Source organism: Patella vulgata, chromosome 1 (genome assembly GCF_932274485.2).
Source record: "Patella vulgata chromosome 1, xgPatVulg1.2, whole genome shotgun sequence".
In the NCBI taxonomy this organism is placed as follows: domain Eukaryota; kingdom Metazoa; phylum Mollusca; class Gastropoda; family Patellidae; genus Patella; species Patella vulgata.
Window position 1 is genome coordinate 40,879,074 of NC_065879.2, and position 18,586 is coordinate 40,897,659.

General features: G+C 31.7%; 1 protein-coding gene across 1 annotated transcript in view; it reads right to left on the reverse strand.

Moving 5' to 3' along the window:
• Nucleotides 1–18,586, reverse strand: part of LOC126808947 (E3 ubiquitin-protein ligase UBR4) — a 95,543-nt gene that overhangs the window by 54,400 nt on the left and 22,557 nt on the right. Inside the window, exons 21-47 of the mRNA XM_050534018.2 lie at nt 18,354–18,476; nt 17,860–18,042; nt 17,119–17,241; nt 15,097–15,228; nt 14,710–14,801; nt 14,125–14,344; nt 13,725–13,812; nt 13,338–13,416; nt 12,905–12,995; nt 12,253–12,374; nt 11,829–11,935; nt 11,325–11,420; nt 10,571–10,695; nt 9,490–9,569; nt 8,860–9,051; nt 8,381–8,521; nt 8,153–8,201; nt 7,759–7,824; nt 6,988–7,058; nt 4,232–4,379; nt 3,713–3,943; nt 2,922–3,095; nt 2,371–2,622; nt 1,969–2,151; nt 1,699–1,758; nt 1,306–1,530; nt 588–675 (exon numbers count right to left, since the gene is read on the reverse strand). Coding sequence (XP_050389975.2) covers nt 588–675; nt 1,306–1,530; nt 1,699–1,758; nt 1,969–2,151; nt 2,371–2,622; nt 2,922–3,095; nt 3,713–3,943; nt 4,232–4,379; nt 6,988–7,058; nt 7,759–7,824; nt 8,153–8,201; nt 8,381–8,521; nt 8,860–9,051; nt 9,490–9,569; nt 10,571–10,695; nt 11,325–11,420; nt 11,829–11,935; nt 12,253–12,374; nt 12,905–12,995; nt 13,338–13,416; nt 13,725–13,812; nt 14,125–14,344; nt 14,710–14,801; nt 15,097–15,228; nt 17,119–17,241; nt 17,860–18,042; nt 18,354–18,476 — 3,541 coding nt within the window. The remainder of the gene's footprint in view (nt 1–587; nt 676–1,305; nt 1,531–1,698; nt 1,759–1,968; nt 2,152–2,370; nt 2,623–2,921; nt 3,096–3,712; nt 3,944–4,231; nt 4,380–6,987; nt 7,059–7,758; nt 7,825–8,152; nt 8,202–8,380; nt 8,522–8,859; nt 9,052–9,489; nt 9,570–10,570; nt 10,696–11,324; nt 11,421–11,828; nt 11,936–12,252; nt 12,375–12,904; nt 12,996–13,337; nt 13,417–13,724; nt 13,813–14,124; nt 14,345–14,709; nt 14,802–15,096; nt 15,229–17,118; nt 17,242–17,859; nt 18,043–18,353; nt 18,477–18,586) is intronic.

The following is an 18,586-nucleotide window of genomic DNA, read 5'->3' on the forward strand; positions in this document are numbered from 1 at the left end:
TATTGTTAATGCTCTTTAGTGCCTGGGATCATTGGTCCTTGACCAAGACTACAATTATGATAATTTGGTACGGTATGCGTGTGCACATGTCCAAATTTATAGAGTTAAATATTGACTATTTTTTCAAACACATCATTTAAAATGCAGGTACAAAACTTCTAATTAATTTCAAGAAAAGGTATGCTCAACGAAATAACCCAAATATTTCTTTCTTAATTATATTTTGAAATCCAGCAGATCGATAAATCATTTGAGATTTTTAATTAAAGAGTTGTATTTGTATAATTATCTAGTGTATAACTAAGGTGTAGTATTTATATAAGTATCTAGTGTATAACTAAAGTGTAGTATTTGTATAATTACCTTGTGTATAAATAACTAAAGCGTAGTATTTGTATAATTATCTAGTGTATAACCAAAGTGTATTATTTGTATAATTTATCTTGTGTATAACTAAAGTGTAGTAATTTTAATAATTACCGTGTGTAGTATTTGTATAATTAGCTGGAATATAACTAAAATCTAGTATTTGTATAATTACATGTAATTTGTGCATAGCTAAAGAAGAGTAGTAACTATATACATACCTTGTGTATAACTAAAGAAGAGTAATTGTAAAGCATGTGAATAGTAAACTGATACACCACCACCAGCTACCTGGTTTGATACTACTTCCTGCCATAAAATAATATACAATATTTATTATTTACATCTTTAATATACAATATTTAGTAAAACAGCTTTTTATATTATTAGTGGTGTTGTTGACACAGAATAATCAAAGGATACAAGCTGCAATTAAAGGGGCATTATGGGAGATTAGATAAAGAGTTGACAGTTCTCGCTATAATAGTTAAACAATAGATAACGTAAATAGAATATGCTGAAAATTTCAGTCAAATTGCTCCACTATGAACCGAGATATCAGCTTTTGAATTTTAGGATAGACTCGATCATCGTTACTAAAGTTCGTAGGATAAAAATTCAAAGTTTCGATTATCCATTTTTACGTTTAATTATTTTTCAAAAAATTTATTCCAATCTGCTAAATATCGCAGGCTAGCGATGGCATAGAGCGTTGATTACGGTCTGGATAAGTTAATTAATGTCTAATTAATAATTTAGATAACATTCCAGGCCTACGGGAAGACCTGCAATAAGCAGATTTAGCTCTTGCATAATGTATGTTTAAATTTGAATAAAGTTGACAACTTTCCATGCTAACTCACAAACTATTCTCCACTTTGCTTGAATCTTTACAGAAAAATAAAAGATTTTTTTAGTTGTACCAAAATTCTAACTGACCTTTAAATCAGGATGTTTAACCTCTAATACATTAGTTATATAAAATGGACCATGTACGGCACTACTAGCATCTTCCATTATCTGTGTATATATATAGCCTGATGATGACATCAATACCATATAACGACCTTCTTCAGAAAATATAAAGGATGCATCTCGGACTTTACCACTCGGTAGCAGAAAATAATACTGAGGGCTTAACGCATCTACTCCTAAATCATATATCTGAAATAATAAAAAACAATTTAAACAAATGAAAGACTCAAATTCCCATCTTTTGGATTTTCCAAATGACTAGGTTACATCAAAAATATCTATTTGTAGTATTTGTCATAGAGTATTTTTGTATTTATATTGAACAATATGATTACTGGTTACTATAAATAGACATACCTTTACAAAATCGGCTGTTACAATCGCTAATTCAGTCTGTGAACCTGGTAACCAGAGAGCCTACAAATATATTAACGCATCAAAAATAAAAGTATTTACTTATTTGTATATTTTTACAGAACTTTTTGATAGATTCAGGCAATCTAAAAACGGGATTTATTTGTTGGTTGTTTGATAATCATATAAATAATGTTTCCTGCAACTAATAAAGGATGTTATCTTGTAAAAGTTGACACTATATATAAGTGTTGTATTAATAATAATACTTACCTTTATAATAAAGTTTCCTGTAGCTAATGAAGGATGTAATACTAGATGATCTCCGACTGTACCAACACCAGTAAAAGTTAAAACATGACAATCTTTTAAACCACAAACTGCCAGAAAATCTTCATTACAAGGATTACCAGTTATAGATAGTACAGTAAATGGTATAGGTGCTGAATACAATCTCTACAATACATAAAATACTCAATAAAAATAACATACCATTACATATTTTTTATGATGAACATGACTTCAATCATTGTAAATATACTTTGAATCATCCTCAACAGTGATACAACAGCAGAACTGAAATATCCAAAAGTTGATTTTAGAAAAATATTCTATTGCATAATTTAATAAGAAAAACTGTATTGTACTATTGATAATTATCAAGGGAAGACTTACCGTGAGAGTCAACTTTTTCTTGCTCGAGTCCGCTTGTTTTAACAGTGCCGAAAGTTGTAATATGGTGATTTTACCCTTCTCATGGCTAACTGCTAGATGTTGACGTTTACCATGTGGGGATGATAAAACACACATAGCAACCCGACGTAACATATGGGCTGTGATTAACTGACGCATGGTTTGACCCTGATCACCACTGTAGTTCATTCTAACATTTTCAAAAGCTCCTTCTTGAGATCCTAGAGTGACAGTCTGAAATAAATATAATACATAACCTATTATTAGTAAATGTGAACTGTTTTTAATAGTACTGACAATTTATTGCCCTTAGTGTGGTAGATGAACTAAACTTGATATATTGTATTCTTTAGTATGTTAGTCTAATTACATCATATATTTTTTTCAAGTGATAAATGACATAATATGCCTGGATGAAAAGTATTATCATTGTTTTTAATCATTTCATAAATCGTTTCACTATATGTACATAAGGATAGTACTACAGTTATAAAGCATTTTTGTAAATAACAGTCCACTCAGTGTATGCATACCATAAGTTGATCAGTTGATATAAGTGTTTTATTAGCTATATCATGTAGATTTTGTAAAGCTTTCTGGGCTCTAGCTGTACTTCCTATTGGTGATACATCTTGATAGTTTTCTGTTAATGGCGGTAAAATTCTCTCTAACATATCTAAAACAGCATGTACTGTATTAGATGATTCCTGTAATATAAAAGTAACATGCTAACATTTTTGTATTCAGCTTGACAGCTAGGTTAATTCTGACACTTTTATGAGACTGTAGAGAACTTTGACATTTCCTTTTATACGAACTGTGGAGTATTTGTGAATAATTTCTTCTTCTGTTTTGTTGGGAAGTTTACCTGTACTGTCTATTCAACGTGAACCATAAAACACAAAAAGTTGATGGCAAGACAAACACTTTTGATGTGGGATTATGTTCATGAATTATCATAAATGGAATCAAATTATGTAAGCTGACCCAATTCCATCAATAATGAAAAGTTAATCATTAGGCCAAAATAAAAAATACCTGTGTTTACAGTTACCCTAAATTGACGACCCTAATCTTTTTTTCATCATTTCCCAGGCCCTATAACTTGGTCTTGGTGTGGTTTTCTGTGGACAAATTCCAACACTGACATTTCAGTATAATTTTCAAAAACCTTACTCAGTAATTAAGCTAGAAATGCTAGGAAATACAAACCCCACTATAAAAATAATAAAAAGATTTTACGACCAACCGACCCTCTTTTGGGGGGCCAAATAACCATAACCACAGGTATTAATTTTTTGGGGGGGTCTGAACTGAAATTTACCACATGATTTATAAATTCATCTCGGAGGTTTTCTATTTTTTGACAGAGAGCTTCTCGTGTCTTGTTAACTTCCTCTGCTGACTTTGTCTCATCTGGTTTATTTTCTGGATTGGGTGAAGACAGACGGCGACGTAGTGAACTAGGATGGAGGGTTTCCATAGAGAAAGGTGACTGAGCCGCTACATTAGAAGAACAATCCAATCCACTTTGGTGTGTTCTTTTAACCAATGCCTGAAAAATTTACATAAACTAAACATTTAACATGCATAACAACTTTGATGTTCTTTTTAACATGAACCTATCAATATTGTACACCCTTCAACCTGGCTTCCGATAAGCTTTACAAGCAGAGATTTTTTATACTACATGTTGAGTAAGCTCTCCTGAAAATGGGCCCTGAATGGGAATTGTGTTTATTATTAACATGGGTAAAAGAGTCTACTCTCTACATTACATGTATGCATAAGGAATTAAAAATAACTTTAACTTTAATTCTTTCAACACTACAAGATAGCGTACCTTACAAGTTCCATCATCTTTAGCTCCACAATCACAGAAAAAAGAACCAAATTTAGCATAAGTGAGATCGTGATCTTTGTGACAAACCCGGGCACATATAGTACACACACCAACACCATCTACCATTTTACATGTATGACAATGATACCTATAATTATAAACATTAATAAAGTCATGTCACATATATACAGTAATAAAATTTCATCTATGACAATGATAAATATAATAATAAACCTTAATAAAGTCATTTCACATATACAGTGGACTCTGTCAATCCCGACATCGTACAGGATCGATACAATATGTCGGATTACACAGCATGTCGGAATATTCAATTGCCTCATTACTGGAAGTATAATTATCATTATACCTTCATATACCATAAGTATCATTGTACCTTCATATACCGGAAGTATCATTGTACCTTCATATACTGGAAGTATTATTATAATGCACCCTTGAATACCCAGAACTTAAAATATGGGAACGCTTTCTGTACATTAAAAAAGTACCAAGGATTCGATTAGTTTTGCAAGCGGTATATCATCATCAGAAGATACATCAACCCAAATAAAAAGCACTTGTCATCCAAGCCTTACGATTGGCCAACCAATTGACTGACAGGTTGTTTTTGTCCACGCCCTTAAACCACTCATGCTTCATTCTTTACTTTTGATGTCTTCAAACTTAACGTTTGAGTAAAATCGTTTCTTACTGCCGTTAAAGTTATCGGCAAACTTCTGTTTGAATTCATCTTTTCACTTTAAAATGTCTGATACTATAGTACGGCCAATTAAATACTTAACGGCTAATTCCTTCCATGTAGGTTGTGGAACTTTCTCAAAATCTGCTATAATTTGCTGCTGGACATCCAGCAGATTACATCCAAGAGATTATAAAATTATCAAGGTAATCTACAGAGACCGACACATGTTTTATGCTCACAGATAATTGATTGGTGATTGCTTGTCGGTTAACACCCACTGATTGAAGGCCGGATTATCCAATGTTAATTCAACGCAAATTGTGTGACGGGACTGCTGACTGATTTCGTAATTCGGAATATTCAGAATCCGGACTGTTAAACTCTTTTGGTTGAAGTAATAAGGAAATAAATTGGGACATGAAAATGATGACAGATTTCACAGAATGCCATAGTATTCAGATGTCAGAAGTATAATAATACCAACGGCTGCCAGGCAGGATATGCCCAGATTTTGCAAGAAATGGATAGAGAACAAGCTAAAAACAAAAACAAGTTTTTGTACAATCAGGTGCCATAATCAAGAAAGTTATGGTCTGAAATGCGCAAATATCGACAGGGACTAAGATTTTTGGAATATAAAGATATGTTTTAAGTTTCATCAAAGTCGGATAAAAATTGTGACCTCTAGAGAGTTCATAACCTTTATATTACATACTTATACACAATTTGCGTACAAAGAGCGGCCATTTTGTCAGGCAGTTTCGTTTCAATTTTCCCGAAATTCCAATTCAACCTTCATTAGGGTGGAATGGTGATATATCTAAATGGTTTATAAATCGGAAAAAATATTGTGACCTCTAGAGAATCCACAAGCTAAATATGAGATTTTTCGACCAATCAGGGGCCATAATCCAGGACGTTACGTTCAGATATGTGTGATTATCAAAAGGAACCAAGACCTTTATGATAAAAACATATATTTAAAGTTTCATCCAAATTAGATAAAAACTATGGCCTCTAGAGGATCCACAACCTTGATATACCATATTTTTACACTATTTGCGTACATGGGGGGGGGGGGGGCCATTATGTCCATCAGTTTTAGTCCGATTTTCACGAAATTCAAACTCAACCATCATTAGTGCATAACTGTGATATATTCACACGTTTTTTTTTTTAAACGAGATAAAAATTGTGACCTGTATTGGGACCACAATCTCATAACGCGATGTTCCTTACAATCAGGGCCATAATTCAGAAAATTATGATCCGATATGCGCGAATATCGAAAGGAACCAAGATATTTGGGATATAAACATGAATTCCAAGTTTCATCAAAATCGGATGAAAATTGTGACCTCTAGAGGGTCCACAAGCTCAAACCGTGATTTTTCGTACAATCAGGGGCCATAATCCATGAAGTTTCGATCCAATATATGCCAATATCGAAAGGAACCGAGATCTTTTGGAGATAGACATATATTTTCACGAAATTCGAACTCAACCATCATTAGGGTGTAACGGTGATATATTAAAATATTTTTTTAAATCAGATAAAAATTGTGACCTCTAGAGGAACCACAAGGTAAAAACGTGATTTTTTGTACAATCAGGGGCCATAATCCATGCCAATATCGAAAGGAACCAAGATCTTTGGGTTATAAACATGCATTTCAAGTTTCATCAAATTCAGATCAAAATTGTGACCTCTAGAGTGTCCACAAGCTAAAAACGTGATTTGTAGTACAATCAGGGGCCATAATCCATGAAGTTATGGTCCGATACATGCCAATATTGAAAGGAACCAAGATCTTTGGGAGATAGACCTATATTTCAAGTTTCGTCAAAATCAGATAAAAATTGTGACCTGTAGAGTGTCCACAAACAATATACGTCCACATGAAATGTAGGCGTATAAAAATTTCATCCATGCTGCCGATGTGTTTTCTATTTGGATGGAAAAAAAACCTCTATCTAGTTTTCATTATTATATTTTGATAAAAACATCAAATATCAATAGAAAGAATTGGATTTCTATAAATATACATACCAATGTTGATTCATAAATTCTTTCTGTGTTACAGTAAAGGTACATAATTTGTTGTTTAATGTCTCTTCATCCTGCAAAATAACAAATAAACCAATCAGATTGCATGTTCAATAATTAAATTTTCTGAATCCCTCAAAAGGTGTCAATCAAGTAAGCACAAGAATCTTGAGCAACAAGCCATGTTCCAAGTAAATTTGTTACCATCTAGTACCAATCACAACAGTTGTAACTTTTGATTTTGTCACAATTTTATTCACCCCATGTTTATTTTTGGAACAAGTAGAAATATGTGACCTGTGAGGCTAAATGAGTCGGAATGCACAGATTCTGATATTGAGCTACAGACAAAACAAGTGAAACTATTAATTTTGGTTGAAATTGAGATTTTCACAAAAATGAGTCTATAAATATACTATCTATCAACCTAAAAGATCAAAATAACAATAAAACATATTTAAAAAAACCTTTATTTGGACCTTTTATGAGAGTACTGTATTCATAAATTTTTCTTTTTCCTTAAAATTCTCAGCGAATTAATTATTTTTCTTCGCTTGCTGTGGGACAATCAGGTAATACTTGGCATCGTTGTGAAGCGTTACATCTCTAGTTTATAAATGTGACTGAGTTCAAACGAGTTTAAAAACGTAAACAACAAGTCAGGGCAGTGTAACTCATTCACTGATTGGTCCAGACATCCGACATGGCATATCATAAATTAATCAACTAGGTTAAACCCAAATAAATGTTATATGCAACCTAGTTTTTACTTACAGAATCTTCTCCTGCCGATTCATTATCATCTTGAGTCATCTCATCATCCCAATCATTATCTCTCTCCTTTATAAATATATACACATTCTAATTAATGTACAAACAATTAACAACTGTTATAGTTCTAACTAATTATCCATTTGCAATTATTTGAATGCATTATTAGTCTGGATAATCCAGTCATTTACATACTTGGATCAACATCATCATATCGCAATTTTCACTGCTAAAGTGTGAACAAGATAACTTTCACCTCCAAACCTGTGCTGGCTAGGAGAAAAGATCTTAGGTTAAGTTTTAATCTACAGTGATTACTCCAATTTATGTTTAGATACTACTCACTTCACTCCTCACAATCATTAAGTCACTTCCCTAATGAAATATTAAAACTTACCTGTAAGAGTATTTGATCTCCATCAAGAGGTGGTGTGGTAGCTCCAATTCTGTTAAATAGATAATTATATCATTTATCAGTAAAATTCAATTAATTATTGTAAATAGTAAATATAATATATACTGATTGCTACAGTCCATTTTGTTTATATTAATAAGATATTATTGTCATATTTCAATAATTATTCATAACAACATCAATATTTCATCACAAAATTCTATAAATTACCTGTCAGAAGACTTTTTTAAAGCTGATAGTATTTGACCCACGTAGCTTAATATACAACATAATGTTTCCAGTATTCCTTCTTCTGATGAATCATTTTTCAAAACTTTTTCAAGAACATCTTTCTTTGATAAATATACCTTGCTATAAAAATTAAATAATCATACATCAGTATCATCATTACGGGGGTACTTATTATTTGGAATAATGTCTGGATGGCATTGAAAATGTTCAGCTAAGATATATTCTTGTCAATGTACATTATGGGGATATTTAAATATTAAAAACAGATTATTTAGTTAGTAAATAACATTGAATGCTTTTGTAAGTGATGATTGCCACAGGTGGATCTACTGATATACTTTCACTTCAATGTATGTACTTCAATCACCAAAAGTTAACTACCAACATTACTAAAAATCTAAGATTATGATATATAATATTTTTCTTGTTTCTTTTTATACTATAAATAATTGTCTCACCATATATCCAGCCACTTGGTTGCTTCTTTAAATAATTTCAGATGACCTCTGCCCTGTCCAGTACCAGCTAATGTATGCATGACAGCCATTAAGTCTGAGAAGGTATTTAGTTTATCAGATTTGGTGAGTAGAGGTTCACACATCGGTAACAGAGCATTTAATATCGTATCTGCTACAGTATCACTTGCAGGTCTGTTAACAAAAATAATAAAAACTAGTAAACTACAAGAGTAATTGTTATACATATAAATGTGTTGTGTTATAATAAAAATTATCTATTTGTGAGTAACTCTATAGCTAAAATGGACACCTCTCTTCCCACTATTTGAGATACAGCATGGAACATCCCAAAAAATATTTTTGATTAATTTGACTTTCCAGCACAAAGGCATCCATTTTTTTGTTTTTAGTTGCTATTAAAATAAAAATTGTGATGTGTACTAACATCAAGGCTAATTATGTCTGTCATTTCTTAGATAAAAGCATATGTCACACATACCAATTTCAAAGATCTTTCAATACAAAATTTAAATTGATGCATAGTTGTAAGGTGATTTTGATGTTTTAAAATATTGTTTTTTAAAATACTTCTTTGAAAGTTTGAAATATATTAAGAAAATAGAGTCCTACCTTTTATCTTTGACTAGGTACATAGATAAAGTTTGAAGGAGCTGACGATTTTCTTTAACATTACTCTCTTCATCGCTTTCCTAAAATATAAATCATTAACTAGTTTTATTACAAATCACTGGCACAGTGAATAAGTATTAAAACAGCTATATGCATTAGAATCAAAACAGTTCTGTGTATTTGTATTTTTCTTTTCTATCACTATTTATGCATTAAATATTTACACAATATAACGATATAACATTTAATAACGGGAACTGAAAACATGACAATTAAATGAAATCGGGTTTAATGTTCTACTTTTCTGCATACAGTGTGCTATGAGGGAAGTTTGGCCTAGACAGCAGCACTATGGCCTACTCTTGTTTCGAATTCCAACTGTCAAGGGTTCTTTTACGTGCACGCCAATGGGATCTCATTTTTTTCATAGCATCCAAACGAATGGACGCTGTTCCTTGCCAGGCAATCCATCCTGCACCACTGTCAACAATGGGAGCATCCAAGATCTCCTGGCTAGTGAGCCAGTGTATTATTCACTGAGCCACTGAAAATAAGCCTGACCTGATCTTATGTATTAGTATTAAAACAGTTCTATGTATGAGTATTTAAATAGTGCCGTGTTTATATAAGGACTGGTTTTGTCTATGGTGATGCCTAATAGTGAGTTCAGAACTTCCAAACTTACAGAATTGCAATTGAATGACACAGAATTGAGTCAGTCTCGATAATAGATATGGTGTAAGTAAATTATGATCTAAATATTCACTGCTGGCACTACAACTCAGTCAGGTATCATGTAGTTGCGCTGTTTTAGCAGGAGTTTTTGATGATTCTCAACAGATTTTAACAATTTTCAAACAATGATTTGAAACTAAACATTAAACTCCTGCTAAAACAGCACAACTACATGATACCTGAGTTTTAGTGTGGCATGTTTCAGAAGTGGCGGTTGTCTGCATGTTAGTCACTGTTTGTGGGATTCAAATTCAATTCTGTAAGTCAATAGAGCATCCCCTAAAATGATGAGATTTATATGTTATAAGAAAGTTTTTCTATTTAAAGTCACTGTTTGATTACTTACCTCTGAAGAAGGATTGGTAAAGATTTTCTTCAGCAATGAATGAAGTAAAGTTTGATCGGCTGTGTTTAAACTTAGAAAACAGTTACACAATGCTCCATAACTTTTATCATTAGGATTTCTCTCAGCTGTAATAAAAGAAGACATTTCAACACATTTCATGAAATCTTTTGCCATACTCTTGAATGAAAAGATTAATCTGACAACATGACATATAATTACCCCTTAATGTATTGATTAATTTTTTCACTTTGATCCAGACTTGCTTCAAAGAATTTAATGATAAAATACAAAAAATAGATTATATGAATAGCTGTTATGTGCAAAAGACTTAAAAATTGAGTAATAATATGGAAATAACGCTTAGGATTGTCATGTTTTAGAAAACAATTTCTTGTTAAAATCTGTAATGAAAAATATGCAAAAACTTTACCAACTGACAGAAATTTCATGAGGACTCTGGACTCAACTTGGGCAGACCCAATCAAATACTCAAAGAGTTCTATGAGCCATACCACTCATAATTAAGGCAAACATATCATATAAACTGATCTGTATGACCAATACAAGAAAAATATTATGACTGAAACTATTCCCACAGTTTATAAAACCACTTCTGCTGGATAGTAACAATATGATTTTAAAACTGTTAAAACGAGAAATTATTGATAATATATATCAGACTGTGTATAGGTACGTCACTAAAATAGCTGTGACAACTCGTCAATTATATCAAATATAATTCATATTACATTACCTAGTCGATAGATTTTATTGAAAAATTTTAGTACTTCAGTTGCAAACTTGGGAGATAAATTGGTTCTTGCAATAGTCAGGAATACAGTAGTTAAATCTGCAAAATCAACATAAATTTCTTTGTTAAAATAGTCAATTAAATATATAAAATATATAAAGTGGCAATAAGATTTTGCTGATCATTTTCAATATTTTAACATGATTAAAGATGATTTCATTTTAGCTTTATGTTAAGGTTGTAGAATGAGATCTGGGATGTTAAAACACGGACATATGTCAAAACCCAAAACATGTTTTTACAATAAAAGGAAAATATTTTGTGACACGTTGCCAGATTCATACATACTTTGAATCCTTTATAACAGGTAAGCTCTTTTAATGCTTAATGAAAGTACCATATTAGGGCTACTACTGTGCAGAGATTTTCTAATTGACATTTACTTCCATCTTTAGTTGAAAGGAAATTATTAATATGTTAAAGTGTGACAACAGAAGCTATAATTACCTGATGTTGAGCTATAGCACATTTCAATAGCCTTCTTTCCTGGTGATTTCTCAATATTACTTTCCATAAACTTCAAACATTCAAGTAGAATATTTTCATCTAGTCCACTGAAATAACACAAAACATGAAATGGGTTAATTTTTATAGATATGGTGAAACATTTTTTGCAATATTTTAATGAATAACCTACACCTACAAATCTATGAAAAGTAAGATATTTCCCAGCACTTGAGAATGTACAGTTATGTATATTCCATGTTCAATTTGAAGTTTAACATTTTTTGTAATAATTTAATGAATAAACCTAAAATCTATGAAAAACTGAAATATTCTCCAGATTTGTACATTTTATGCTCAACCATAAACCGATATTGTTACCAAAAGTAAAAACATTAGAGAATATAAAATACTTTGTATAACTAACCTGTCAGTATCAGAATAATTCTCTATTAAATCATTACATACACCAATAACATGCTGATACATATTTAAACCAAACTTCTCTTCTTCTACAGGTCCTAAAAACTTCTCTAGAGAGAAAGATACCTGAAACATAATACCAAAACTATTGACAAATAAATAAAACTTGTCATTAGATTAAATGACATGGTTATCATTTCTCTATAATTTTATAATAGATAGACATAGATGACTATGACAGCTACTTTATTCTACTTTTAATATGGATGATTTACTGGCATCAGCGAGGTCTTTAATTTAAGGAGGATCTCAAACGAGGGAGTCTAGAATTTTGGTAAAGTTTAATTTGAAGATATTGTCAGTATTCATCTATTGCTAAAACATAGAAACAGATGGATAATCCCCCTTTAACACATGAAGGTAACCATGTAATAGTTTTGATACCAACATTGACCCATAGATGCTATAATTACTTCAAATAAGAATTGGTTTGGGCATTACTGTGAAAAAATATCAATACATCTGAGGTTTACACATGGAAATATAGCTGTTTCAGTTAATGTTTTAGTACTCAAATTAATTCATGGAATGTATCTATCTGCTTCTTTACAAAACTAATATCATCATCGTATATATCAATAAATAAAAGAATTTACCATTTCTGCTAGGTATTCTGTCGTCACATCATATAATAAAGGAAACATAACTCTCACTAACTCCCGACTACTAGCACTGTCTGGACACCATCTGTAAATTTACAAACCAATAACATTAATATTTAATTATATTTGTTCAAGTATGGGTATTTTTTAAAGGATATCTAATTATTTATCACATTCTAAACTTTACAACTTGCCCAAAAAATATATTAGGAAATAAAATCAGATTAAGAATTAAAAACACAGACAAAAGTGGTTGTCAAAGGGAAAATTGGTTAATCTTTATAATTCCTTTCTGAGTCAAATTATTAATTTTGCACAAGCTACATGCCGTATCCCACCCTATATGACTATAATGTTTGATGAACATGATCAATCTTGATCAATCTGATCATGAAAAGAATATGAATCATAATACACTGCTACTTACTCAACCAGATCATTGGCAAACCTAACTAAAGACTGCAGTAGATGTCGTATTGAAGCATTTATACAAAAACTTGATTGTCCTGAAATACAACAAATATCATTTTACTTCAAATTCAATTTTTATTTGGTCCAATTCTTCTACAAAGACATAAATTTCATTAAGCCTGTATCTAGAACATACTCAGTTATTCTTGAGTCCCTTGAAAAATCGATTTTTTTTTTATGCTTCATTTATTTGACTATGCAATACTGATACCTAAATTGAGGAAGGTGAGATTGGAAGACACAAGGACTCATGGCCAAGAGAGACTGGGGATTGGTCTAAGATTCTGCAGGAAAAGCTCCATAATGTTTCTCTCCCTTCCCTATATATGTTTTATATACTGACCTGATAAAGAGACCATATGAGCACTATGTATAGCATCCATATAACTTTCACATGGTAGAATATCATTACCGTAATTAGCTGGATTTCTCTGAAATAATATCAAATCACATTGAGAAAACAATAAGAGGAAGGAAAAATAAAACGATATCTAGGCATTAGGTGAAATCAATTGGATTTTTGGATCTTCTGGATCTTGATAAACAGCCTCTTATAAATATGTCCAATGTTAATTATAAAATATCAAAACTTAGGAAATAACTGTAAGAGCATTTTGAGAAGAATATCCATGGATATTCATTTTTCAAATCCCACTCTCCAGAAATAAATAACTATTGCTGCATTCATACGTCAACATTCTTCTCTTTAATTTTTAATGTGTATTTTTGTTCAGACTACTTACCCATGCCTGCATGGCTGGAAATTCATTGCCACTGTTATTGTTCCATTTTTCAATGGTAGTGCGAACAGGACTTGGTGTCATAGTCATTAAACTGCTACCTAATGCTAAAACCTTTGAATTTCTATTTGATCCAATACTCATCACAGTGCCAAAAGCCTTCAGTTTGTATTTAGTCAAATTAGCGGAGTCCACACCGGCAATTTCATCTAATACACATGATCTGAAAATAAAAGTTATCAATAAATAAGTACAACAATTATTCTAAGCAATGATAACAATGTGATATTGGATGATCTAGTACAGTAAGCATATCCCATTCCAGGTCACTATTTATAATTCATAGCTAAAAAAAGCAATAATTTAAACTTGGATTTCAGAAGCCTAAGCAAATATGCTAGATTTTTTATTAATCACAAATCAAGTTGTTTAAATACAGAAAGTACAACAAATATTATGTCAACTTTTCAAATAAGATGTTCTGTTTTTGAAAAACTAACTTTGATGACTATCCCCAAAAATGACAACTAATCATCCGATTCATCTGCCAGCAATTATTATTATTATAATCAAATAGAGAATATTTACCTCACATAAACATAATAAGCTTCAATCAATTTAAATGTAGCTGGTATCAGATCTTGGGCTATATCCATCACTTTATGTAAATCACTTTCAGACTGTAATAAATAACAAATAATTCGTAAAATCTAAAAAGGCTCATTTAAAATTATTAATTCATCATCAATTAGCTATTTCTTTTGAGTAATTTTTTTTAATCTATTAATACAGGATGACCTATGTAAAGTTAATAACAGTACTATTTGAAGATCCCCTTAAGCACAGAACTCTTAGAGTTGTATTGATACCGGAAATAAATCATCAAACTTACCTTACTAAATGTATTATCTAATGCCCCTTAAGCACAGAACTCTTAGAGTTGTATTGATACCGGAAATAAATCATCAAACTTACCTTACTAAATGTATTATCTAATGCCACCTGCATTTTAGCTATAATAGCATCTAACATTAATATTGATGAGAGTCCAGGTAGTTTATTATTTTCCAATATATCTTTCTTGTCAACTTCAGGTAACTGTTTTAACTGTGAACAATACAAATAGTCAAATATAAAACACCAATAATAAATAGTAGATATTTAAAATTAATTTATAAGACAAGAGAATTTTAACATATAAAGAGATAACATTGAATTAAACATTTCTGGGTTCTGAAATAATTGTAAATAATGACAGTCAAAATAAATTTGTATTAAGATTAAAGATACATTGTCCCAAATTCGGGTGATTATTTCCAATTAAAGTATGGCAAATTTGGTATATGGAAAGTATAGACACACAATCTTACTAGAAAAATACTGGATTACCCAAAAAACAACCATGGGGCAAGCACTAGGCAAAAATGTCAGAGTATCAGTAACTGGCAACCTGACTGTTGTCTGCCAGCTTATTGTGTGCCATTTTGACTGAGGGAGCAGTTATCATTTTTTGATCAAATGGTTAGGCGGTTTTGGGAACACTGAGGGGTGTCAACGTACAAAAGACTCTGCAATTAAATGGCGGAAAAAGAAGTTGACAGAAAATAATTAAGAATTTACTTAGGCCTCAATATGTATGATAAATGGACAGTAAGTAATGAAAAACACATTCTGAAAAATGGACCCTCCATCAATGAATTGAGGAGACAGACATGGCATCTAACAACAGTTTGTTTTTAGCTTGAGGTATCTCCCCGCGAAAACGAAGTTTTGAGAGGGATTTAAAGCAAATTTTTGATGGATTAATTAGTTTGAATATGCTTTAAGTCCAAATATATCATCAAATCAAACAGTTTGTGCATATGTACATTTTAAACAACTTTATCAAAGGAAGTATCATATCACCAGTGTCCAACAAATGACATCATTATCACTGACATCTAATTTTTGATTACTTTTATTGGATATAGAAAAGATAAGCTTGAAGTAATTAATGGAATTATTAAAACTGAATACTCTTTGGTTTCACCAATTTGAATAAGGCTCATACATATCATATTGGATGTTAAATGTTGCTGTTAAAGCTTTCACAAGGAATACAACTCTTGAAGTAATTAACAAAAATTTCACAAGATTCTACAAAATGAGACAAGGCTTCTCATCTCTCTAATGTCAACAAGACATATACAATTAAAAAAAATTGGATGATAACTTTATTAGTCCACAGAGTGTAGATACCAGCGGCTGCCAGGCAGGACATGCCCACATTTTCGAGAAATGGATAGAGAACAAGCTAAAAAGAAAGTGATTTTTCCTACAATCAAGGGCCATAATTCAGGAAATTACAATTCAATATGCGCAAATATCGAAAGGAACCGAGATCTTTGGGTTATAAACTTACATTTCAACTTTCAAGAAAATTGGATAAAAATTGTGACCTCTATAGGGTCCACAACCTTGATATACCATATTTTTACGCTATTTGAGAACAAACGGTGGCCATTTTGTGTGTCAATTTTGGGCCGATTTTCACGAAATTCAAACTCAGCCGTCCTTAGGGTGTAACGGTGATATAATAATATGTTTTTTTAAATCGGATAAAAATTATGACCTCTATAGGGTCCACATGCTAAAAACGCGATTTTTCATACAATCAGGGGCCATAATTCAGGAAGTTACGGTCCGATATGCGCGAATATCGAAAGGAACCGAGATCTTTGGGTTATAAACTTACATTTCAAGTTTCAACAAAATCGGATAAAAATTGTGACCACTATAGGGTCCACAAGTTAAAAACGTGATTTTTGGTACAAACAGGGGCCATAATCCATGAATTTTCTATCCGATACATGCCAATGCCAAAATATCTTTTGGAGATAAACTATATTTCAAGTTTCGTCAAAAATGGATAAGACAGGGGCAACGGCATACTACGTCCACATGAAAATGTGGGCGTATAAAAATTGATTTAGTGATGTCTGATCTTGTCATTCCTACCTGTTCTTTGATAAAGTTCATACCAAGTCTAACATCATAGTTGATAGTATTAGCTGCTTTATTAGCATTAGATATTAACTTATCAGCTTGTACAGTTGTATGTCCTTGTTTAACTACACAGTCCTATAAATAAATAAATAAAAATATATGTTCACAAGAAAACCAGCATTAAAACAAATGAAATGAAATGGGGTTTAACGTCCTACTGTTCTGCTCCGATCTGGGCTAATGCAGATGGGCATACACCATACTATATCGAATTCCAACTGTCAAGGGATCTTTTACGTGCATGCCAATGTGTAAACGGGACCTCAGTTTTTCGCACCATCCGAACGATCGCCAAATCAAACAATAAAACAATGATTTGGCTGGTAAAAGAGAGAGAGAGAGAGAGAGAGAGAGAGAGAGAGAGAGAGAGAGCAGTTGAGCAACCACTTAACACAAACTAGGTCATTTCGAGACTAATATATGGTTCAATTTTATTTCCGTAATTCGCTTGTGCGTGTGTGTTTTAAGCTGTGGAGGGGAACCAGAGAAAACACATAAGGTTGAAAAGGCGACCCTACTCCTTATCATGTAAAAGCTGGGGATCGAAAACCACGCCACTTGACACACTGACAGACCTTATGATCTAATGCGCATGCCTTAGATGATTTGGCCAACCTACCAAACCCTGCATAAGAAAATGATAGAAAATAATTGAACAGCTCTACTTATATAAATCAATATATTTATACTTACAGTGATCCAACCTATGAAACTTTTATTTCCTAATCTTGGTGCCCAACGTAAATTGTGTAGAATATGTCCATTTCCTATTTGTAGTGAACTTTCTTCTAATAATTTTAAATATTTAATAGAGGGGGGTAAACTGGCAAGCAGACGCCACATTAATAAGAAATGGTAGTGCATGGCCGATCCATCCTGGAAGAAATTGTATGAGAAAATCATTAAAATAAGAACATTATATTAGAAAAATCAGGCTTCTTCCAACATAGATTTTCTGATTCATATCTTTAGACTTTTCTTTCAAAAAATCTAATTTTCTGCAGGCACGTAGTTCATTATTTTTTTTTCTATAAATCTACATTATCTCATTGTATTCATACTGTTTGATCAATGTTTTGTTGAGTTGTTTCAGTGAATTGTCTCTTGGTGGGGATTTTCCCCCATAAAAATAATGTTTAAGGGAATCTAGTTTTAACCAGGTGTTTATATATTAGAAAGCAATTTACCAAAAATGTAAGTTTGTCTTTAACTTTATCACATCTTGAACCAGCTAGTAGTAATGTTATACAAGCATCATATAACTGATTATAATCTAACACATCCGAATTACTTAATAGGAAACTACAAGCCTGTGACAAAAAAAAAATGAAAAAAAATGAAGAATTCATATTATCATCACATTTTATCATGGCATTCAATTTATCGATCCTTCATATGACTAGATACTGTAAATGCTTTG